Source organism: Manacus candei, unplaced genomic scaffold, assembly GCF_025592945.1.
Source record: "Manacus candei isolate 608988 ecotype Guabito, Panama unplaced genomic scaffold, ASM2559294v1 h1tg000152l, whole genome shotgun sequence".
In the NCBI taxonomy this organism is placed as follows: domain Eukaryota; kingdom Metazoa; phylum Chordata; class Aves; order Passeriformes; family Pipridae; genus Manacus; species Manacus candei.
The window spans coordinates 630,778-656,370 of NW_026138200.1; the positions used below are offsets into that span (position 1 = coordinate 630,778).

General features: G+C 36.1%; 1 protein-coding gene across 6 annotated transcripts in view; it reads left to right on the forward strand.

Annotated features, from left to right (window-relative positions):
• The window catches only part of NIPBL (NIPBL cohesin loading factor), a 154,668-nt gene that overhangs the window by 75,770 nt on the left and 53,305 nt on the right, over positions 1–25,593 (forward strand). For 3 of the 6 annotated variants that reach the window (XM_051772307.1, XM_051772306.1, XM_051772308.1), the window contains exons 8-10: positions 378–471; positions 10,154–10,786; positions 23,413–24,951. In XM_051772307.1, the coding sequence (XP_051628267.1) occupies positions 378–471; positions 10,154–10,786; positions 23,413–24,951 (2,266 nt within the window). Of the gene's footprint in view, positions 1–377; positions 472–10,153; positions 10,787–20,905; positions 21,117–23,412; positions 24,952–25,593 lie in introns of those variants that run through there. The other 3 variants (XM_051772313.1, XM_051772311.1, XM_051772312.1) reach the window with 3 other exon arrangements.

The following is a 25,593-nucleotide window of genomic DNA, read 5'->3' on the forward strand; positions in this document are numbered from 1 at the left end:
GTTTCTTTCAAGTGGTATTGTACAGAGGTCATGTATCTGCTCTTCAGCTCTTTACTATGAGTCTTGCAACAAAAAGTTCTAAATGGAATCTTAAGTAAACCAAAGTGCTTATCTAGTTAGAAGACATGTGCAAAGATTTATTTGTGGGTGCATATTCTGGTTATAGGTTCGTTTTAAGGCTGATTGTGCTATGGAGTATTGCTTTTATAGTAGTCTGATATCAGTCAAAATTTCAAAGATTTGAATGTAAAGAATTATTTTGCTTATATTTCTTGTATGCTGTTTTGCCCAATCCATTTTTTCAGTACATGTACTAGTTTCAGTTTGTAACAGATGCTCATGTTCATAATGTTAATTTTTTGTCATTGTCACTTTAGGATGGCGATCCTTCAATAAGGAATGCTGCGTCTTTTTCCTTGAGGTCACCACAGTCAGTCTGCTCTCCAGCTGGAGGTGATGGAACCCTTAAAGGTAGTCTAGAAGTCCTATATATCTCCATTTCTTTTTCACATTTTCAAAGAACAGAGATTGTAAAGAGGTATTTAGTTTTTTCTCCTGAGTTCTGTTTTCAAATTATACTAAAGGCTATGTCATTGTGTTTTGAATGCAAAATTATTTTGGGCCCTGAGCCAGAAGAAATTTCTGATGGTCTAAAAATTAACTAATCATCCTTCAAACTAACGCTCAAATTCACGGAGGACAGAAGGATTTAAAATCCTTTCCAATATGAGGATGGATTAAATGCTTTATATGAATGGTTTCACTTGCTCTGCATAAGAAATATTTTAAAGGCAGCATTACGAGTATTGAACTCTTAACCAGCTCAAGAGTGTTTTAATATGCAACACTTGTTTGAATTACAATCATGAAATTTTAAAAACATGAAAATAAAAGTAGTTCAATGAACTCAATACACATAGCATAAATGAAGCCTGAAAACCTTAGCTGTGGAGAAGGAATAGGATGAACTGTATGTCATTTGAGGGGGAAGAGGAAAAAATCTCTTCAAAGTTATTCTTTATGCCAAAATCCACTTGTCAAGGTAGGGGTTTGGAAGTATCCTTGCTAATTTTCTTTTTCAGTGCTTCTATGTTTACTTGGCAGTAGTTGAAAGATGAAACAATGCTTTCTTCTCTTTAACCCTGACAGGGAGAGCAGGGGATGAGGGAGATTACAAAGAAGATGAAGGTTTTATGCAGTTGGATAATAGACATCTTTGGCAAGGGTGGACCTTAGGACAGCTTCCCATGCCTGTGGGGAGATTCTCAGGAATACTTGAGTCAGGTTTTTCAGTGTGTGGAGGAAGGATGAGATACAACAGACTCAAACTTTTAAATGGGAGATCTAACTAGGTCTTAGGAAAAGCTTTTTCACTATCAGGACAGTCAAGCAGTAGAAAAGGTTGCCCGGAGAATCTGTGAATTTTCTGCCTTTGGAGGTTTTAAGGATCAGATTGGATAAAGCCCAGCATAATGTCCTTTGAGCACAAGAATGAACTAAAGATCTCCTGAGTTGCCTTCTTAACTGAATTACCCTGTGGCTCAAGTGTCAAGTGAGAAGAATGTGTATAGGATGCCAGCAGCATGAGTATTTCAGGAGGTCTTGTGCAAAAGGATTTGTTGTAAGACTTGTGTAAATGGCAAAGACTAAATGCGGTTACTTTTCTCTCTGTGTCAAGCTTATGGGTTAAACAATGTTGTGAATCTAAGGTACTTCCACTCAAATAAATATGATTACCACCCAGTCAGAATAATACTTGAATTATTTTTGCGTTAAAGTTGCTGCTGTTTCAATTGGCTGCCTTAGAACCCAGTTTTGAAGGGGTACATTTTCAGATTATTTCTGCAGACAATCTGATTGTACCGTTCAGATTGTAATGTTTCAGCATTAGAGGGATGGAAAAAGTGCAAGAGGAGCCTTTTGGTTTATTTACCTGTATGTTAGCTTTACTTTTCCCATTGATAAATTACTCAATTGAAATACTGCTACTAATGGTGTTACCATTTTGCCTTCTTAAAGAAATTAATGAACCCTGATTGAGAGAACCAGTTCTTGATGCTGCAAGAATTTTACCAGGCACTTATTTCCTCTAATCTAGTGTTCTAGAAGTGTACGGAAGAGGTGTGAATACTTACAGTGTTATCAAGAACATGGGATCTCCTACAGTGAATTTTTGGCCTATGATTTGTAGTGAAAGTTAGGCTGATAAATTTTGCAGTGATGAACAAACAACAAGTATCTATGCTGAGCTTTTTGCTACTCTCATTAGCCCTTGAAAGTTTGGTTGGCAGGTCACAAACTTTGATAAAGAAAATTAGCAAAATACTTAATGGTCTGTCCGGGAGGACAAAAGGAATGGCACTAAGCATAACCAGTCATAATCAGAGAGAGATCTCAGGAAGGATGTTACAGTATCTAAGCTTTCTTATGTGACATAGAAACTTGAGACGTTTACTGAAGATATGGGTACAGACTGCATTTCTGTACTTTTGACATGGAAGTTGCAAGAACTTCTGGAGACTTGGAGAGAGTCTTGAATTACCTTCATGCTTAATGTAGTTGTCTGTTTGACAGAATATGAATGAAGAAGAAGCTTTTTTTGCAACCTAGGCAAATATTTGGGAGATGGCAGGACTTATATTTGTTTTTTGGTTGGTTATTCACTTAATTAGCAGAGTAAAACTTCACTGTTACAGAACACTTCGCTTCACTTTTACTCCGGTAAAGGTACCAGAGCAGCTGAATTTTTATCTAGTAGTTCTAAGCTGGTTTTTGTTCCATATTTTTAATGTAAATTTTTTACTTTTAACTATGCAAAATACATAATGGCTCTGCTTTCATACTATCATCTGTTGCTACATCCACTTTTAAAAAAAAATAATTTCTATAAATTAATTTATGTGGAATTATTGTGGAGTGTTTTCCTTTTGTTGGTCTCATAAAATATGCAATGTATTCCATTACTGAAGATCGATTACTCATCAGAATCCTTTATCCATTTGTTCCACTTTCCTACTGCTCTGGAACCTGAGATTTTATTTTACTTTTTTTAATTTATTTTTTTTTTGAGACAACTTTTAAAGGTCTCTGTAATGAAAACCTTCTACAATGTTTTTAGTCCATTGCTTTCCAAAGAGGATTGTTCATATGATTTACCGACCTGTTTCCATACAGTTTCCTAAACACCTAGGAAAACATCTGTAAGGACTATCAACAACCCAAATATGAGATTTTTTACTTTTTTCCAGAAATTAATTGTATTCCCTCCAGAAATTGTTAATGGACATTTGATTACTTTCCAAGTAATTTGGAAAGATTACTTTTGTTTTCTTAGGACTTTATAAGGCTTCTCCAGAGAGATTCCACTACACTTGGTTTCTGAATGTGTAATGGTAACAAGAAGAATTATGAATCTTCTCAAATCTGTAGTGTAGACTTCAGTGCTCTCAAAGGTACTTGTTAAGAAAAATGAGATCTTACCCTCTCTCTTTCAAAAGAAAAGCAGAAGAAATTTGTTCAAGGATTTTTTTCTGATACAGTTGAAGTAAACATTAATTCCTGTTTCTTTCTTTAAGTCTGAATTTTTTTATGCAAGGAGGCTTCTGAATACAGCCATTCTAAGCTAGAACAGCCAAAGCCGAGTTTTTTGTGAGACTCTTCCCTGAAAACTATTATAAAGCAAATATAGTCTGTCCCTAAAAAACTCCCAAATGCATGTTCTTTATCTGTCTCATATGCTATCCCTTTAAGTTTGAATTTTAAATTGAGTTATGCCCTTTGTAAATGAATGTCAACATTGCCTGATAATCAAATTAAGTAATAATTTCTTCATATCTAGTGCAAAACTTAGGAATGTTTCCAGAGGAAGATTCTAGGATTTTAGAAAATACTGCAGGAAAGGACTTGGGGACTTGCCATCTTCTTACATGCATGTTGGCTGAGCTGTACCAGTATTGCTCCCAGTAACTTCCATATATTTTAAAATGTCAGTAGTGGAGTTTCCTCGGTTTTGCCATGCAAGCTGTTCGAATTCTTAATGCTAGAAAGCTTTTCTCTTAATGCTTAGCATGAATCATTTTGTTGCAGTTAGGCATAACACTTCTTGACTTCTTTCCAATAGGCAAGGAAAAACAGTTCACATCTTTTTTTCGTAGCATCATTATCATGTCTTGCACTAATCTAATCTATGAATTGAACAGCTCAGTTTCTTTCTGTTACCTTTACTTAAGTCATCATTTCTGAGCTTCTAATTGTCTTTGATGTTTTTAACTGAATTCTAATTAGTCTACTTTGTCTTGATGTTTTACTGTCCCAAGTTATAGATACAAGTCTATTTGAAGACTTAGAAGGATGAGTAGTCTGAAAAGTGCTGGAGGCAACTTTGTGTGGCACTACTGTTGTATATGAGAGTATAGCTGCTCTTTTCTGATAGCTTAGATTTGTATTGCAAGTTGTTTTAAACATACTACTGCCTTTCTGTAGAGCTCATCTGTCTTCCTCTCATGTTTTCACAATTCACAGATGAATAAGAAGTTTGTGCTTTTTCTCACTGAACTTCTTTCGTTTCAAAAAGTTACTCAAATTAGTAAAAAAACCCTTTTGATTCTGTTTTTAAAAGCAGTGATGGGCCTCTCAAAGACTACAAAAGCAATAATGATCTTCAGATTAATAAAATATTCTCTAATTCTGTTGCATAAGAAGTTGTTAAAATTAAATACTTTAAACTACTGTTGTTGTGACAGTGCTCTGGAGAGCTGCACTTGTTCCCATATACTCTCTTCATCCATTTTTACTAAGAACAATTGACAGGGTATGGAAAAGTTTCACGGTAGGGTATACTGCAACAGCAAGTTTTTGTCTAGATTATACTTCTCAGCTTTTTAGTGAAATTATTATGAAAAGCTATACCAAATACCTTGCTAAAGTCCAGATACAGCACTCAGTTTTCTTTAAGCCACAAGACCTACTGCTTAATGGGATAAAATTATTTGGATTTGATGATACCTATTCTTAACAAATTAATTTTGAAATACTTCTTCCTTATTACCTCAATGCTTACAGAGAGATTATTCTTCTAGTATATACTTAAATCATACAGACTATGTATTATACTCTAGGCAGACCTCTACCACGCCTTTGAAGAGACTGTTTTTTCCTTTTTGAGTCTGCTAGAGGCACAAATTCCCATGGTGATTATTACCAGTTCCAAGATTGATTAGCCCGAGTTCCAGGGTGAACTTGTCTGATCCCATTTTCACAAAAATATTCCATTTATGTGAAATTGGTAGATAGGATCATATTAAATTAAACCAAAATGAGACGCTTCCATTTACACATTGTACCTGCAGTCTGTTAAAATCTGTTGACAGTAGTGAGTTCCTCAGATTCTATCATCACAAGGTTTGTAGCTTTTCCAGCAGACAAACATCGTTGTGAATACAGTATATATGCTCTGGAGCCTTCCTTAATCTTCGTTCGCGAAGCCCAGCCATGACAATACAATTACTCATATCTGAAATCTTAATAATTAACATGTAACACATAAGCATTTCCTAAAGCCTCTCTTTCCAAAGACTTTTCCAGTAAAATGTCTGGAATGTAGTATCCAGGTTTATACACCAATTTGGTACCCATTTAAATAATGTTCCAGGAGTCTCGAGGATCACTCTCCTATGGATTAAAAAAGGTGCAGCACTTGAATGTTCCTGAAGTTTCTCTTCACTTTGCTATGAACTGAGTGTTAGACGTCAGTCTTCATTTCTTCTCTAGCAGTTTCTTCAGCTTTCATGCTTAGGGAATGATACTTCTGGCAAAAGAGGATGTGGGATGAGTGAAAGACTTTCTGTCAACATCTGAGAGCCTTTGTCTGCAAGGGAATTAAAGGAATATGAAGATACTGCCTTTTGTGACCCTTTGGAAGTTGTTATTGTACAAGTAGAAAGCTAATGATTTTTTGAAATTCTGTGTGTGAGTCCTAAGCTCCTGGTAACCTTAATAGTTGTTTTTTCACCATGTGGATCACAATGAAGAGTGTGATCAGTCGTGTGACTTTGATGCATCATCTTTGAAAGGCAAGTGACCTGAAGAAGCTTAGAGATGATCAGAGAAAGTGTCATGAATGCTTAAATAAGATGTGAGTACTGTGGTGTGATTAGATGTGCAGACGAAAACCATAAGGTGGAGATGTCAGTGATATGTGAGGTCTCCTGGACAGGAGCTTATTTGTTTGCTATCCAAGTTACTGATGCCCAATGAGTGAGTGAGCCATTCCAGGTGTAAACAAACAAAAAGTGGTTTTGAAACTTTACATTTTAAAGAAGGCTAAGGCACTGTCAATGACAATGAAATTCTTTTTATAGTTGATTGCATTTTATAGGATTTGATATCAGTCAAGGGTCACAGAGAAAAGGTGTTTACAAGGTGCTACAGCACTTGATATAACTTTTTCCATACTCAGAGCCATCTACTACTAGGAATTCATGGAAAAATAGAAATATAGAGAACCAGTCCCAGAATTATCATGGGTGGTCAGGAAGACTGTTTCTGAAAGACTAGGGAGATATTGTTGATGGTTGTGTTTGTTCTCTGTAGAGCCTCATTTCCTATGATGTTACCTGCTTCTTGACTACATTTGATGTTATGTGGTTGACTCCTAGTATTTACTGTTCAGTCATGGTACAATGACCTTCCTGAATCAGTGGAGAACCTCCTTTTATTTCACAAGCTGTACATATTCCTGCCATATAAAAAGAAATTGCACAAAGTTCTTTTAATGATACTGTGGAAAATCAACTACAGAAAGTCAGAATTTTTTTTTTCTCCTGATTTGCCACTCAACCCTAAATATAGACTCAAAAGTTCCCTACATATTTCTCTGTTCTAAAAGAATATTCTGAAGTTTGGTTCATTCCCGAAGATAATTTCTGAAGATCTTCCTATTATTTACTACACTGACAGCATTTTGTAGAACAGATCTTCTCAATGCTGGAATCTCGACTGGTTCAGTAAACGAGTCATAACTGTCTGTCTCTGTATTCCTTAAAAAAAAATTTCTTCTGTTGTCAACAAGTCTTGTAACATCTTTGTTCTCAGACATATAATGGCCAAGACTTCTCCCATAGGAATTACTCCAGACTGACTCCAACATTAATAGACAAAACTCTCTCTTTATAATCGGTATTTTCATAGAACCATTAAGGTTGGAAAAGACCTCCAAGATCATCAGGTCCAACCTCTGGCTGAATACCACCCTGTCAGCTAAGCAATACCACCAAGAATCACATCCAGTTGTTTCTTGAATACCTCCAGGGATGGTGACCCCATGGTGACTCCCTGGGCAACCCATTCCAATGCTTAACAACCCTTTCAGTGAAGAAATTCTTCCTGATGTCCAACCTAAACCTCCCCTGGTGCAGCTTGAGGCCATTTCCTCTTGTCCTGTTGCTTGTTACCTGGGAGAAGAGACTGATCCTCTGGGGGCTACAAATCCTTTCAGGTAGTTTTAGAGAGCGGTAAGGTCCCCTGTTTTCTCCAGACTAAACAACCCCAGCTCCCTCAGCCACTCCTTAGAGAACTTGTGCTCCAGACCCTTCCCCAGCTCCATTGCCCTTCTCTGGACAAACTACAGTACCTGTCCTTCTCATGCTGAGGGCCCACAGCTGGACACAGTGTTCAAGGTGCAGCCTCACCAGTGCCCAGTACAGGGGGACAATCATTGCTGGCCCTTGCTAATATAAGCCAGGATGCCTTTGGCCTTCTTGGCCACCTGGACACACAGTTGGCTTTTGTCTGAAGTCTTAGCATTGAATAGCATTGCGGTATATGTTCATTGTGTGATACCTGTTCAGCAGTGCTAATGTTTATGGTAGACTGAAACCGTTAGAGAATGCTTCGTATTTTTCAGTTTCTTTTCACCTCAATATATTCATATTGTAGCTTCTAAGCCTTCTTGTCAGGGGCTTAACCATCATTAAATGTCTCAGAAATATGTGAAGTTATTGGTAGAGTATGTTCTCTTAAATGCAGCTTATAGACCTTACTATCAAAACCTTTCAGGAATTTCCTTCAGGAGGAAGATATTTTCAAATACCTATTCGTAGTGCTGCCTAGGAGAGGCAAAACTTTACTTTTGTTTCTTCATTTACTGGATTCTAAGTATGTTCAATGAAATGCACTGAAATCCTTCTGACCTCCTCAAGTGTACTCAAAGATAAAAAGAATCACCTTATCTATTGCTACAGTGTTATTTTTCAACATGACAAATACCAAATTAATACCAAATCAGAACAACTTTGTCAGATTTACTTAGAGGTTTAGGACAAGGGAGAATCAAATCTGTGCCTCTTTAGAAGTGTAAGTGTGAAAAACAGTAAATATCCCATGGTTGCAACTTTAAAAGTATTTATTTGAGATAATTCAAGATTAGTATGTCAGCAATATCTCTTTGAAAAGTTCTGAGCTGCCTCTACTATTTGTAGAAATTACCCTGCAGCTTGTATTTCCTGAGCGGTAGTCATTACCATGAAAGAAATTAATAGCTGATGATTTCTGCTACGCATTACAGTAAGAAAATCTTGTAATTTACCGAAAGAAATGGCAACTGGGGGGAGGAGCATCACACAAATAGGAATCTGTGGTGAAAAGCAAGTGAGAGATCTTAGGGTGTAGCCAGAACTTTGGTTCAGTGTGGTGTCTGATTTGAGAGGGGGAAGTGGAATAGTAGAAAGATTTTGAGGATCGGAGTGAGTCAAAGTAGGGTTTTCTGACATTACGGATGTTATTGGCACAATATGGAGTTATTGCTGATGGCCAAGAAGGATTAAGTTAAACCCATGTCATCCATACAGAAGTTATAGGACTTTTTACAGAATGTACTAGGTGGGCAAAATAAGTATAACAGCCTGTGCAAAGAAGTCATCAGTAAAAGCACACTTTTCCTGTGAATTGAAGCTTTAGTAATACCCATTCTGTTTTTTCATCTACAGGTCAGTACATTGCTTAATGATTCTTAATATTTCTAAAAACATCTAGTAGAAATTTAAGCTGCAGAATAACACTTCTTTTCTGTTTAGTGGTGTTTCTTGAATGAAGCACATGGAGACCTGTATTCCAGTTACTTTTTGGTTGTTATTAGCAGTACTGACCTATGTTGACCTGACCAGAATAACAATAATTTCAGTCACTACTTTCCAAAAATCAGTATTCCCCAATGGATGAATGGAATCTGAATGGTTGCTTTAAGAAGAGGAGACTCTGTGTCACCAGCTCCCGCCTCTCCTCCTACTATTTCTTTTTAAGCCAAATATATAGCTCAAAGTTGCAATTGGGACAGGTTGAACAGTTCTGTTTTTCAGACCTTTTTTTCTAGGTTCACAGTTACGGGGAGCTGATTAGTATGAGGAACAAAAACTTTGAATGTGCTTAATCAGAGAATGTATTTAATTAAAAATGTCCTCTTTTAAAAATTTCTATAGATACACTCAAATCCTGAAACGAGATTACAGAGAAACAAATATTCATAAACTAAAAAAAGGAGGGAGGAGGGAGATAAGGGAGGGAATGGTAGAAAATTGCCTTAAGAAAATTAGTGTTTTCTACATAGTAATGAGTAGGGGAGGTAGGAATGAGTTTACCTAAAATACATTTTTAAAAAGTTCAAAATTAATTGTCAGAATCCAAGTTAAGGAGGTTGTTTTGAATTTTTTTAAATTAAAAATGTGTGACTGAAATGGCTAATGTGTCTACACTGATCATTAAGTCTTCATCAGTGGACCTTATTGAGAATCTTTTTGATTTTTCCTTTTTTCTGTAGTCAACTTGCTTCATTGACCATTTTCTAATAGTTGATATTCTGAACCTTAGGTACTATTTTTATTTATTCTTTTTTGGTGGTGGGTTTTTTTGTTCCATCTTCTCTGAAATGATCCTTTCTCTACCTGCAATGGACTGCTAAAATTCCTAGGAAATATACTGCAACTGTCTGGATTGCATCTTGATCTAGCAATGATGTACTTCCTACCAATCTTATTTAGACCTTTTGTGATCACAGTTATATGTAGAAATACACATTAACATTATGTAGGTTATATTTAGTGTGTTTTTATATAAACATGAAACAACATAACTGTTCAGTTTTTCTGAATTATTATTCTAGGATCAAGACAACCTTTAATCCAACAATCTCAGCCTCCACCTTATTCATCACCTAGAGATGTTCCCCCAGACATATTGTTAGATTCTCCAGAAAGAAAGCAAAAGAAACAAAAGAAAATGAAGTTAGGCAAGGATGAAAAAGACCAGACTGAAAAAGCTGCAATGTATGATATCATTAGTTCTCCTTCCAAGGACTCCACTAAGCTTACATTAAGACTCTCTCGTGTAAGATCTTCGGATATGGACCAGCAGGATGATATGCTTTCTGGTTTGGAAAACAGCAGTGTGTCAGAGGGTGATATTCCTTTTAATGTGCAGTACCCAGGACAGACTTCTAAAACACCCGTTACTCCACAGGATGTTAACCGCCCACTAAACGCTGCTCAGTGTTTGCCGCAGCATGAACAGACAGCTTTCCTTCAGGCACAACAAGTGCCTGTTTTACAACAGAACACTTCAGTTGCTGCAAAACAACCTCAAACTCCTGTGGTACAGACACAGCAACAGGTTTCGCAACAAGGAGCTATAACGTCATATGATGAAGTAGAATTGGATGCATTGGCTGAAATTGAGCGGATAGAACGTGAATCAGCTATTGAAAGGGAGCGATTTTCAAAAGAAGTGCAAGATAAAGGTAAAAGGATTGTGTGTGTGTATACACTATATATTATATAAATATATATATATGCATATAAACCCCATATATATATATATATAAAAAGCTTCCTGTCATTGTCACATAGTTCAGTTCTGTTTACTCAGTGTAGGTTCTTCTGCAACTTTCATTTCCATTCCCCTCCAACAATGAACTATAATCTCTCATATATGCGTATTTTGAATATCTGGTATTCTTTATTTGGGGTCTTACTGGATGGAAAGTGAAATTCGTATGTTTCAAAATTCTTTTAAGATACTCTCACTTTGAACTGTGAGACTGAATGAAGTACAATTGATGTTGTTTATAGTTTCTAAAATCCCAGCCATACCATAAATTAAAATATGTAGTAAGTTTTGATAGTTGAATTATCAATTAACCACCCATGTTACCTAATTTTAAGAAAACGCAGGAAAACTGTTTTATCCCATTTCTATTCATATCCCCATTTAAATTTAATGTGAAGGAGATGCCAGATTAAAATCACGTCTGTTTTTTTAAAGGTAGTATAATAACTGGCTAATATATAGTACTGTATTGTCTGTAATGTTTGTTCAACTGGATATTAACTATTATGTAGGCATTAGAAGCTTTTGAGAACTACAATATATCTGTATGGTTTCTGGCACAGAACCAGATGGACCTCTGAAACGTTTTATCTTCACTTCAGTAGCTGTACTGGTTGTCTTAATTGCTTTAACTGAATCTATCTTTTTTTTCTTTCTATCTTTTTTTTTTGTTTTATTTTGATTTCCCTTTCTGTTGTTAACTGGTTTGAAGGTCTTTGGGTTCAGAAATCTCAAAAACAGATACAAAGTCCACATGTAGATCTTGAAGATAAAATGTATTTTATAAATTAGAAAGTGATAGGTTACCATAAGTATTTTTCAGAAGCTTCCTCTGCATTGTGTTTGACTTCTGAGAAAAAAGTCTTTTGTAGCATAATGCTAATTTATTAGGTACTCACAAGAAAAATCTTGCAAAGTGAAAAACGGTAAAAATTCTGATGTTGGTTGTTCATAGGTAAAACTAGTCCATTGTGAATATACTTGCATGTGTGCAGCTGAATGAACCCCACACAGTTTGGGTCTTTAACCAGCTGTAAGAGTGCAAATTTTCTCCCTATTCAAAGTGGTTTTTCACTGTTTTTAAAGATGCTAGAGTGGCGAGGGGAGGATAGAGTTTGTTTGTGTGTGTGTGTGTCTGTGTGTGTGTCTGTGTGTCTGTGTGTGTGTGTTGTGTGTTTGTAAATGTGTTTGTTGCAGTAGTAAAAGGATTAACTTCTGAGATGTTCCTTATTTGGTAACTAAATCAAGTCCTTTTAGGAAATGTTGTCTGTGAATATGTGGAGAAAATGTGTGCTCACTTCAAAAGAGATCTCTACTGTCTTTAATTTTAATTCAATGAAATGGGGAATTTGTTAATTTACTTAACTCTCTTTTACTAATTTTAAATTTATTGTTGGGGAGTTAGTCTGTGGTTTGTGGCATACTACTTCAAAAGCTACATTTATGTCCTCACACTTCAAATAGAATCTTCATCATATTTTACCTGAGAACCATCTGGAAAAATGCACAGCAGCCTTCAAAGACTGAAACACACTTTCTGTTTTCTTGTGGCTTTCAGAAAATGTTGATCATTAGTTGTAAAGTTTGTTTACCATAATTACATAGCCATGGACAGACTCTTGATTTGTTTCTTTTGGGGAAAGGAGTGATTTTTATAGAATGTATTCTCTCCCCTTCCCCACTGATCAATAATCATCTTCCTGATCTTATGCTTCCCTCTTATCTGCATCCTCTGGCAGGTCTCAGTTCTTCCTGAGTTCCTGCAATTGCTATAAATCACAGGTGCAAGAGTTGCTGCCTTATATTGGGATAAATGATCACTGTTTATTCACTCATGCTAAGTTGCCCCTGTGATAGACAGCAGCTCTTTTCACTTTGGCTGCTGAGCTTTCAACTGGGAGTGCATAGTATTCAGCAGAAAGATTTTTAGCAGTCTTGGGACAGATTTTCTGAAAAGCTGTTACCTTGGAGAAACACAGTTCTTACTTTTTGGTAATGCTTTTGCCGTTGCTTCTGAGTTTGTGCTATGTCTAGAAGTTGATACACACAGGGATTGTTCTAGTTAGAGCTGCAGGAGGCGTGGCTGCAGGAGGAAGTTTCTTCTATTGTTCCTGTGGGAATATGTCTGTTAGAAACATATTCAATAACTTCTAAATATGTCATTCATTTGTGCAAAGCTGCTTAGTGTATTTTTACAAAAGCCTGGCATTTTTTCATTTTAGTACATATATTGTAATTTCAGATAACTTTATGCCAAGAAAATGGTGTGGGTGTAGCAAGTGCTCTTTCTAATTAGAATGGGAATGTGTAGTGCCAGCTGATGAGCAAGCATTGCTCTAGAAACTTACTCGAGGTGCTAGCACATGCTAAAATCTGCATGGAAGCTTCTTTGCTGCTTTTGTAATCCAGGCATGGGAATGCATTTTACAGACACAGTTCATTTTTCTTTGTATACTCAAATTGTTTTCCATAAATAACTTTCAGTAGACTTGTACTCACAAGTTTTGATAGAAGATAAGTGGTCTCTTCTGTCCTTTTTTTTAGACATAAAATCTCTGTAGTACTGTGCTTCATCAAAGGTTTTCAAATGCTTTCTTTTTAACAGTAAGGCTTTGGTTGGACATGGCATGTTCTTTCTGGGGCTAGCAACCAGTAGCATGGTGGAACTGTTTCTTTCAGAGGAGAGGCAGAGATTTTCTGAGGGGGATTCTTGCTAAGAATTGTACAACTGCTACATTTGCCTAAGGCAATGCTAAGGTCTTTTTTTTTTTTTAATGCTGAAGTCCTCCAATTATGTTTGGTGGGAAATAGAGATTGGAACCTTTGGGTAATTATAGTGCTTTCTGTAATTAATCATTATTTTTCACAAAGCTGTTAAAATATTTAGCTTCCACCAAACAAAGTCTCTCATAGTGGAAGGGGAGGCAGTTTCTGTTTCAGAAGAGGAACTAACACAGGGTTTTGCAGAAGTGTCTTCTTTGAAAAGCAGCTTGCCTTTCTGATAAAGGAATATTTAGCACAAAAATCAATCATTCAAAATCTGACAGATTTGACCAAGTGTATGTCAGATATGCATAAGGAATTATTTTATAATACAAACTTTCTACCTCATTTGGGTGCTTTTTGGAGCTATGTTTTTATAATTCTATCATTTTGGTCTATTTGGTTCTTGGGTTCAGTGAATTGTATGGTCTTTTCATCATAATGGAGAGTTGCAAATTTTAAAAAAGTTGGTTTCATCCTTGTCCTCTGTGTGGAAGGGTAGAAGTTCATCTCCTCTTCCTACTTTCTCCTTCAAGGAAATCTCTCTGTACTGGTTAATTTTAGAAGTAATTTGAAGTAATTTATCTGTATCTGTTAATGAAAGGAGTAGTTGGTGACTTTGGAAATCTAGGCATTTGGCACCACAAGGTACATTCCAATACATCTGTTATGTTTAACATCCTCAGTACTATTAATTAAGTCCATGGAACAAGACACACCTCAGATCTTCAGTTCCCATTGCCTCCCCCCCCCCAATGGCCTCTGTACTCTGATTGGATACAAGATGTTTGTTAATCAATACTGGATCATATCTTCTCTTTTGAAAGAGTGTGTAGTGTTACAGATAGGTCTAGCTATTATTTATCAAGACTCAGATTATCTGAGTTGGAAAAAAAAGTGATTCAGAAGGGCTTAGACGGAAATGGATTATCTTTTTCCGCAACGGTTGGCAGGTGAACCATCTTCTGCTCTAGGTTCATTGTGATATTTTGATGATATAATTTCTTCAGAAAGGTAGTGGAACTTCATACACACTTCATTCTCTTCTAAGCACTGCCAGTAGTCACATTTCCTGTACTACTTGGTGCCCTTGAAAGCTTTTGAAACAAGTAGAAGTCTGTATTCTGAACCAGTTTTGTTCTGTATTCTGAACCAGTTTTGTTCAACTTAACTGAAGTTGTGCTTTGTTCACACTCTGAAGTTGACTACTCCAAGAAAGTACAGGAAATTAGAAAATTTGTCCCAGGAATTTCTGTTCTTCTCAAGCATCTTTTTTTTCTTTTGAAATATGGGGATGTTGAGAAATTTCATTTTGATAACCTCAATTCTGTATTAACTTGTGCTTTACCACTGTTCAGATGCCAGTGGGTTATTTTTGTGTATAATTAAGTAGTTCAAAGTTAGTCACTCGCTTTCAGACCAAATCTTTCCTAGAACATTACATAAAGTTCTTCTTGGTTTTCAAGATTCAGACCTGCTCCAGAATTAATTTTCAGATTCAAAGTTTATGCCTCGAGATCTTTTATGCTTTTCTAAAAACTCCAAACACTGTGAACCAAAAAGCTAAAAGGAGCTCTGAGTCTTTTAGAAGGGCAAAAGGGAAGATAACCTTGAAAATTACGTAAAACCCCAGAAAGTAACCCATCTTTTTTCAGATACTCTTTTTCAAATTGATTTAGTTTTTTATTTTATTCGGAGTTGCTACATTTTAATTTGAGCTCTTTCATACATAGAATTGTGTGGTCACTGTTAGATTTTAGGCTGCTTCAAAGACACTTTTGTGTAATACCGCTGTTTTAAAAGATTAAGGAGTTCTGCTTTTACTTGTAAAAAGCACTGTTCTTTGGGATTTTTGAGAAGAATAATGAAATCATTAATCACTAACCATTTCATTGGGAGGCTAATATTTTTTTTAAACTTAAAACATTAGAAGAATTTTCTTAATGAGACAAACCAACTTGTATGTGTGTGTTTTTCCCTATATATTTTATCCCTGAGGATCCATTTTACCCACTTCTTTGGAATCTTACTGTGGATTCTTTAAATTAGGAAGAAGTGAAGCTGTAATAACTTTATTTCCAATAATGGGATCAGTTAGGGGGCATTTGGATGCCTGCTGTGGGCCCTTCTTTTTTTTGGTTCGTTCCAAGCCCATAGCAGCAGACACACACATCCCAAGAGTGTGAATCTGCCGGAGCAAAACTCTCAAAACTACAGTTATAGGTAAGTAACCTTTTTCTCTTACCTTTTAAGTTCTTATCCAGCTCCTCTCCCTTTCTCTCCATTACCCATCTCCCCCATAAAGTTCCCCAAAGAGGAAGCTAGTAGAAGAACACTGTTAAGTATGGTTTGTTTACATCTAATTTTATGTAGCCAAAAATTAATGAAATGACAGAATGTATAATTATAACCAGTATATTAGCATTAATTTCCAAAAATATGTTATAGAGGGTTTATTTCCTTAAAAATGGAGCTAAAAGTTTAGCAATTTGTATAGTAATCTCACAGATTACAGTCACTAATACTAGAAAATGAAACGAGAGAGTGTGACAGGTTGTGTGTCTGTGTAGTAGGACATTAGGTATCATGTTTTGTATATACAGGCTTTCATTGGGTCTGCATAGACATAATGGATGAAACTGATACCTCCTGTAGCTCTTCCAAGAAAAGCAGCTTTGCAGCCTCCAGTTCCTCTAGATAAGAGATTTCGTCTGTGTGTGTGTTCAGACATGTTTTAAGAAAAGTAAGGGGAAAGAAATTCCTCTTCTATTCAGAGGAATTGCAGTGAAATGTTGCAATGTTTCCATCTGTCTGGGAAAAGTTACTTCCTTTTACAGTTTTTATGAAGAATGAAAAACTAATTGAATGAAAAATACATTTGTTTAAAAAAAGGAAAGGCATGTGACAGCTCAGTTGGTTGGAGCATAGTGCTAATAATACCAAGGTTGTGGGTTTTATCCCCAAACGGGCCATTCACTCAAGAGTTGGACTTGATGATCCTTGTGGGTCCCTTCCAACTCAGAATATTCTGTGATTCTGTGATTGTAATAGCACTTTTATTTATACTCATGTGTAAAATGAAATCAAAATTCCCCCATTTATCCCAGGCTGTACTTTATGTAGGGTAATGCAGAAACCTGCTCTTGTAAGATGGTGTAGAAAATAACCAAAACGTAGCAGTTAGCAAGAATTCATCTTCTTCCCTCCCTCCCCAGTCTGTAGTGTGAACTAATACTGGAAAATTCAGTGTAACTTGCATGTTGTATATACGCTTGATTGTACCTGTTAGATGGATGACAGGATTTACCATATTACTTACCCAGTAATGACTTATATTCTGGGACAGTAATTTCTCTGTAGTGGATTTAAATCTTGATAAAGAAATGGCATGACTAATTAATAACTTTATTAAGAATTTAATCCCAGCATTTTCGTAGTTCATATTCGCTAAATTTTCCCTGACACCAACCTAAGAGGACATAGACTTCTTTTCATTGTCATGCAATATAAATCTTACTGTATCTAGTGAATTGAAGATATTTTTAATATCTTGATTTTGTGCAAGGTATGATGTCAGAACAAAATCAATATCTGGAATGGAGATTTCAAAGTCATTGCTTATTTCTGAAGTTTTCTGTTTATACTAATGAATTAAAAACTAATTGGATATGGTAGTGTAAGTGATACCTAAAGTAAGTAGTTTTCATTGTCTGATATTAGTGTGTTGCATTTTTCTTGTGAAATTAGGTGCTGCACTCCCTATTTCAAAGTAAGTGCACTTTAGTTTTTGCTCAGATATTTTGAGTTTACAGAACTATAATTCTGCACAAAGCAATCACATGGATAAAACCCAGCACTTATGTCAGAAGAATCTATCTCATAAGTAAATTAAAATAATATTGTTTGTAAAAGCAATATTAAATTCAGGGAGGTGAAGTTACAGCTTCCAATCTCTAAACAAGTGTAGATATTTGATTACACTTTTCTGCAGTTCAATTCTTGTTATTTCCTACTGTAATATTTCCTTTGTATTGCTATAGTTGACAGAGAATAATGGGTTACCAGACATCCTTAAGTAGAAAGATTAATAAAATCATGTATCATTCTGATACAATGACAGTGTTATTGCTATATTTAAGGAAACAAGCAAAACTTCAGAATCTTCATTTTGATAAAGTCTACTACACCCTAAGGCATGTTAGAGACCACTGTAGCCCTTTTGTGTTTTGTCCTGAATGAGTTTAGACATCCCGCCTGATGGGCTTTCCTTTTTGTACAGTGAACAAAAGTCTTTTTAACAGATTGCTAAAAATTAGAAACTGTTCCTGTTCAGATTCTCAGAAATCCATTCCTTTGAACTGCAGAAGCTAGAAACCCTCTGGATTCTTCCTTAGAGATTTTTGGGATTAGGTTCAGTTCTATGAGGCTTCCTATACCAGCTTCATGACTGTACTTTCTTGGTTTCTTCTGTAAGGGAGGAAACAGTGAGAATAAAATTTTTGACCTGTGTTTGCTGAGTCTCTCCTTCAAGGGGAGGAGCTTGTACTGTGGAAATCTCTTCTATTGATGGGAAGATTCTCTTTGGTTGTTCAATTCTTTTTTTATTGGAATAGGACTACGGGGGGAAGTCAGGTGAGAGCAAACTCTCATGGGTTTTGATGGTGTGTATTAGTGAAGGAGTAGAAAAGAATGGATATTTGCCCTCACTCCATTGAAGGGTCATCCATCAGTACCACTGAAGTAATTTTAAACCTTCCTTGTACACAGATTGGATTACTGTGGTCTACAGAGCACTGTTAGTTGGAGGGACAGGGCACTTACACAACTTTGAAGAGATCTGTGAAAAATAAGTAAGAAAAGAAAACAGTTGACAGTAAACAGAGGTTTGTTATTTGAACATACAGCTGAGTGTTGCCTGTTGAGAATTTCTAATCTTGATTATTAGCTTAAATAAGATAAACTTGTAATCGGGCCTCTGTCTGACTTGTCTCTGAGGTTGTTAAAAAGTAGATTTGACAACATACCATAACCTCTTAGGACTGGTATATTTGGTTTAAATGTATTAATTACTTATTTAAATCATTAAATAAGTGGTATTTCAAATGAATGAAGGCATATCCCAGTAATCTCTGAAGAGTGTTAAAGCTTTAAAAGTGTAAAACTCTTAGTTGTTATGCTTTACGAAAAGTAAGTTTGTATTTTCAATTGCCATCAAAAGGGTTCATCCAGAATTCAGCCTTAGAGGATCAAACTTATTTGTGGCTGTGAAGAGGAGTATGTTCACATTTAACCATCCTGGATATGAAGTCTACAACTGAATCCCTTGCAAAGTCTAAATGGGGAAGCAATAATTTTTCTATTATGTCTATTTTGAAGTCTATCAAACAGTATTAGTATAGTGAAGTGTTACTATTCTATTAAAATAAAGCTTAGCAACCATGCACATTTAACTTACCTTTTCACAGATACTTACAAAAAGCCCATTTCAGTTTGCTAGGCCAAGCAGTTCTAGAGGCTTTTAGACTATCATCCAATTATACTCAGTTGTTGAAAGGGTTTAATCTGGGACTTAGGGCAGTCATCAGGTTTGCAGGAAAGCAGTAACATAGGAGACTTCATCACTAATGGTGTTGTGGCTGCTGCTTTGGTAAGATGCCAGGTTGAATAAAAGAACAGAGGTATTTCTTTGATACAGCTCCCCTCATCCAGCTACTGCTTCTAACACTTCCTTGGCTTCCAAGCATATCTGTTTTCAGGATGGATGTTCTTCAGATCATGATTGACTCATAATTTCAGGAGAAAAGTATCTGTGGCTATTCCTGTGCAATGCTTTTTTGCACAAAAGTTCCACAGTATTTAATTAAATTCTAAATCTGAAAGTATTCAGAATTTTAATATGCAGATATTTCCAAAGATGAAGGCCACAATTGTCTCCAGGAATACTGTTTCTAAGAGGAGAGGTAGGAGACAACCATTTGGAAATCCAGCTAATTTTTTTTATCCATGTCAAGCTTGTGGTTCCTGTAATGTTTTGTTTCTTGTACCACAGTGAATCATTTAATTTGATAGAACATCTGTACTACTTTTTAGTTTAAGCTAGCTTATGAGTTTCAAGGTACTACCTTTTGGTGAGCATGTTTCAATGTACAGAGAAAATCCTTGTGAATTTGTCAAGTCAAAAAGATGTATACATAGATTAACTGGGATCAGACTATGCTCTGAACTGTCATAAATTTGTTAAAGGAATTGGACAAAATGTTTTTGAGTGTATCTACATCCTCAGAGAGAGGTGGAGGAGTGAAAATGGTTTTGAAAAGAATCTGAAAAAAACAAACTTGCATACCTAATCTCTAGTATGGTCAGAAAACTCTTCTGTGGCTTACTACATATTCTTTTTATTATGAAAAGTAAAGACCAAAGCAAAAAGACCCTGATCACACTTCATTGGTCTCAAGAGCTTGTGAGCTTACATGTTTGGAACTGTGGCAAGCTTTGGATCTATGTCTGTAAGATTAGAAAGAAAGACATTAGTCTGGTATTTTGGAGAAGTCCTAGATTCCCATCATAAAAAGAAATTCTACAGTCTATGGAATGAAGTAGATGAAGCTTGGATACTGATGCCTTGAAAGATATAGAGTATATTCCAATGGATATTGTAGAAGTTCCAAAGGTCATCTGTTCCCCTTGGGTCTCGTGACTTAACAAAGTAGATGTATGCAAACTTGCATATATTTGACTGTAAAAGAGAAGATATGAAGACATCTGTTTTCAGAGGTTAATTACTCTCTCCTCACCTCTCTGATTCTTACTCTCATATAGTTGCAAGTGAGTTCAAGATTTTATAAAGCCCTTGAAACCCAGTGGTATATTTCAGCTTTCAGATTTCTGGAGCTATCATGGCAACTTATAAAGTTGTTATGCTCATTCAATGGAGTTTTTTCATTATGTTTGATGAAGATAGTGTTACTATGTATTCATCCTACCTTTTGTACCTTAGTTCAACCTGATATTTTCATATACTTGGGACAGCTTTTTTGTCCTGGATCCAAAATTCTCATAGAGGCAAAGCAGTAATGATCAAGTCTAGTTTTGAGGCTCACCTTCAAGATGCACTGGGAATAAGAAGAAATCTGAGTGATCTGTAACTGTCTGCAATCACCTTGCCATCTAGGAAAATAAGGCTTTGAAGGTGTCCCTTTCTTCTCAGATAAGACGTCAAGTTACTAAAAGACCAGTGTTCTGTTGTCAAGAGAAATGAAGAAGGTGCATCAGAAGAACCATGTAGTTAGAGGGAATATGTATGCCAAGTTGTGATGTGATCATCTACTTGTGTGTTCTAACAATTTGACATTTTGGATGATGAAGAACAGCGGCATGTTGAGCCTGGTCACTTACAGAAGTCCAAGCAAGAAAATTGGTCCTACTTGAATTGTTTTGGTTGTTTAATCTTGGAGCCTTCAGCATGAGGGCTCTGAAAGGTGAGTTTTGGTTGATCCAACCATGGCTGTTTAAAGCATCACTGCTTGTGGCCATCTGCTCCTGTAGTAGGCATAAGAGAGGGAAGCATTTTCTTGCTCTTAACTGACTCATTCAGCCTGGTAGGTTAATGCAAACCACCTCCACTAGTGCCTTAAGGTGATGCATTGGACAATAAAAAGCACTTAGAAATATGAATGTGTGTTCCCTTCTGCTACAGGTGATAACCTCAGTTAAAGGAATGGGACAGATAATGAATAACAGTAATGTCTTAAAGACTTCTGTTAGATCCACCATCAGAGCTTTACAGGACTTTTTCAGTTTGGCTGGCATTTCTGGACAATAACAAAGCTGACCAACCTTCTCCTAAGAACACAAGTTTCTCAATTTATGTTTCAAAATTTAAAGAGTTTTAATTGAGAAATAAGGTAATGATGCGTGTGGATGTATGTATATTTGTTTTAATCAATAGTGTAGGGAATAAATCGGTGTAACTCCCCATATGAATCCAGCAGTTGCTGTAGTACAGAAGAAGCAAGAATCTCCATGCTAAAAAGCTGCACCTTTGATTTGCCAAATTTATTTTGCTTCACGTGTCTATCATAAAGTGGGCAGTCATTCCTACAGATTTTGTTTGAACTATGCTAAGTCCTTTATTTGCAGTTGACCAATTTCTGCATGGAGTTTACTGTATTCGTCTTTACTGTCTTCCAGCCATCAAATCTTGTAGAAAATTATGAGGTTCTAGGAAGTTAGAGGTATCCAAATAGATTTGAGGATGAAAAATATGGTGAAAAAAGCCTATTCACGTCACTGGAATTTACCATGTTACTACTTGTTATTATGTCCTAATTTTAATTTTGGAGATGATCCTTCAAAGTTTCAATTATTCTAAGTAAGAATCTTCTAAAAATTTAGAAGAAATTAGAAGTCATATGTTATAATTCTGGTTTACAATTCCAGAGGAGTATTTGTTTTTTTTCATTGGCATTTATTTCCTTATTTCTTTGTTGCATCCTCCTTGCCGCTCATTTTCCTACTCTGAAAAAGAAAACTGTTTTGTTGCATCTGGTGTTAAGGCACCACAAATCTAGGCACAAAATATATTATTTTTCTTATGTTGTACTTGTGATCTAGGCATTTTGACAATAGATCTATGTTTAATCATTCCTTACCCTTGAAATAATATTCCCTGATTACAGGGAAAGTAATTTTTTTTGACAAATTACACAGTGATAGTTGATAAATGAGAATACAAGCCTTTGTGCAGGTAGGGCTTTTAGTTTTCATGGCAGAAATTAATTTTAGTTTAGAGTTCCATGTTGGTTGAGTAGAGTATACTCTTTTGGATACTTCCATGTGCTTCTCCTCTCTATGAATATGAATTCTACCAAATTACAGCGTGTATGGTTGGCTCACTTTATTTTTCTGTATTCTGCTCCTAGCGATTTTTTTAGTGTAAACTGAAAGGCTTATTGCAGAGTCAGGCTTTTGACAGAAAATTATCACTGAACTTTTTATTTCATCTATGAAAAGCATTATGATTGCAAAGAGAAAACACTCAACTTTTTAAGTGTATAGTGGCCCCCCACCTTATTTGTATGTGTTCAGGTATAGACTCCAACCCTTGATGTACTGCTTTGCTTCAGGAAGAAGCATGGAGTGGTGGAGTTACTTTATCAGTTTTGTTCGTTGTTTGTGTGATCCCTGGCTAAAATATGTGTGAAGTCCGACTGATGCACTGAACAAAGGAAGAAAGGCCTCTGTCTTAGTCATTGCAGATCCTTCCTTAGTACATATATGATGAAGAAGGTTGAATCTGCAGAAGATAAATAGTAGTATCCTGAAAAAGTAGTTGTAGAGGTGCATGTTAACTTTGTCTTTTCAGAATTTTTCTGCTTCAGTGTAATTGAGTACTTTGAGGGCTTTTTTAAATGTTTTGTTTTGTTTTGTTTTATTTTGGGGGTTTTTTTGGTCTTTATGTATTGCAGCTGCTTTATTAGGTGGTTCTCTTGAGAATTACACAGAGTCTTTGATTTTATATGTTTTGAGGGTAGTTCTTTCGAATGATTAATTGGCATCTGTGGTAGACTGAAAATGAATGATAGTCTGAATATATTAAAAAGAATTAGCTAGAGAAGTCCAATTCTTGTGTTCAAATTCAGTGGATTTTGGTGTGTGTGCATATACATACTGAGGAGGATTCACTGGTGGGAGTGGAGGGGAATGGACATTCTTGCTTGGACATTTATCAGTCTTTACATGTAATTTGTGATCTTTTTCTCTTTTAACTTGCAGATAAGCCTCTGAAGAAGCGAAAACAAGAAAACAAACCGCCAGAGGCTGGAGGTGCTACTGGAGGAAATAGAGCAGCTTCTCAGGAGACAGGTTCTGCAGGAAATGGGGCAAGACCTGCCTTGATGGTTAGTATTGATCTACAGCAAGCAGGAAGAGCAGACTCTCAGGCAACAGTAACTCAGGATTTGGACACCATCAAAAAACCTGAAGAAATTAAGCAGTATAATGATGGGTTTGTGTCTGTTCCCCAAGAAGACCCTGTTGGAGTTCTTAAATTTAAACCTGAAAACCATCCAGAAATTTTTAGGAAAAAGTCAGATTTTGAAGGTCAAAAGACAGATGTCCAGCAAAATGAAAACAGACAAATGGAATTTCAGCAAAATGAGAGCAGACGGTTGGAAAGTAAACTCAACGAGAGCAAACAGTTAGAAGTGAAACATGAAAGCAAGCATGAAAGCAGACAAATGGAAGTGAAACAAAATGAGAACAGACAGACAGAATCAAAACAAAATGAGAGCAGACAAATGGAGATGAAACAAAATGAGGGAAAACAAAATAATGGCAAACAGGAGATTCGACAGAGGCCAGAGACGCCAAAACAGAAGAGTGAAGGCAGACCTGAAACACCTAAACAGAAGAGTGAAGGGAGGCCTGAAACGCCAAAACACAGACATGATAATAGGAGGGACTCCAGTAAACCGTTGTCAGACAAGAAAATTGAAATATCTAGGCACAAACTAGATATGAAATCTGATCCTTCAAGGCTAAAACCTGAAAGTAGATCTGATCCAACAAAACAAAGGCCTGATGGGCGTTCAGTTTCTGATACACCAAGGCGTGACCATGATAGCCTTAAACAAAGATCTGAGGACAGGGGGGACTCAGAGAAATACAGAGGAGATCCATCCAAGATTAGAAGGCCTGAATATTTGAGATCCTCGAACAAAAATGAACATGACTCTAAGCATGGTATTAAATCTGATGGTTCAAAACCTGAGAAATTTGAAAGGAAATATAGGCATGAGTCTGGTGAGTCAAGGGAAAGGTTTTCTTCTGGGGATCAGAAATCAAGACCTGACAGCCCTCGTATTAAACAGGAAGGTAAAGGAGATTCTGGTAAATCAAGACCTGATAAACCTGGTTTTAAGTCACCCAACAGCAAGGATGAACGAAGGACAGATGGTAATAAGAGTAAAGTAGATAGTAATAAAGCACACGGTGACAATAAAGCAGAGTTTCCCAGTTATTTGTTGGGGGGAAGATCCGGCGCATTGAAACATTTTGTCATTCCAAAAATCAAGCGTGATAAAGATGGCAATGTTACTCAGGAGTCAAGGAAAACTGAATTTAGAGGTGAACAGAAGGACAAAGTAGAGAAGATTGGGCTAGTTGAAGATCTAAATAAAGGAGCTAAACCTGTAGTTGTCCTTCAAAAGCTTTCTTTGGATGATGTGCAGAAATTTATTAAGGACAGAGAAGATAAATCAAGGGGCTCTTGTTTTAAACCTAACAAGAACAAGTCATCCAAATCTAATAAAGGTAAGAATTTTTTAATATTAATTGCATTATATCTTTTCACTTGTGTTGTATATTTTCTACTTCTATTGTTAGAAATTAAATGCAAACATTTCATAGCTAGTTTATATGCTTGCTTACATGGTGATTTTGGGGAATAAAGTAAAACTAATCTAAGGACTTGTCATTATTGGAAGTCTTCCTACACATGTAGCTGAAATGATTTATTTACTTCAGTGCAAGTTCCTAATGTGGCAACACTTAAATGATCTTAAGCTGTATTTCAGCTGCATTAGTTTAACCTGGTAATTTATACAGTGAAGTGTAACTGCTGTATGTACAATTTTAGCTGATTTAAGTGTGTCTGTGTGAGGAACTGGCACTGCTCTAACTAAACAGTGTAGCTGGAGTGGTGGGAAATAATGTGTTTGCAAGCCCTAAGATTCTTTCATATTTTTGATTTGAAGTGAAATGGGTTTTTCCAAGGCATGTTTTGACATGATGCCATAAGAACATAGTTGCAAAGTCCCATCTACCTCTTCTCTATAAATACTATAAATACAAATTCACTGAGGAGTTTCTATACTTGGGACCACTGAGAGTAAGCTTACAAAAACATTCTGTCTGTAAGAGAATTCAGGCATCGCTGTCTCTAGGATCCACTAT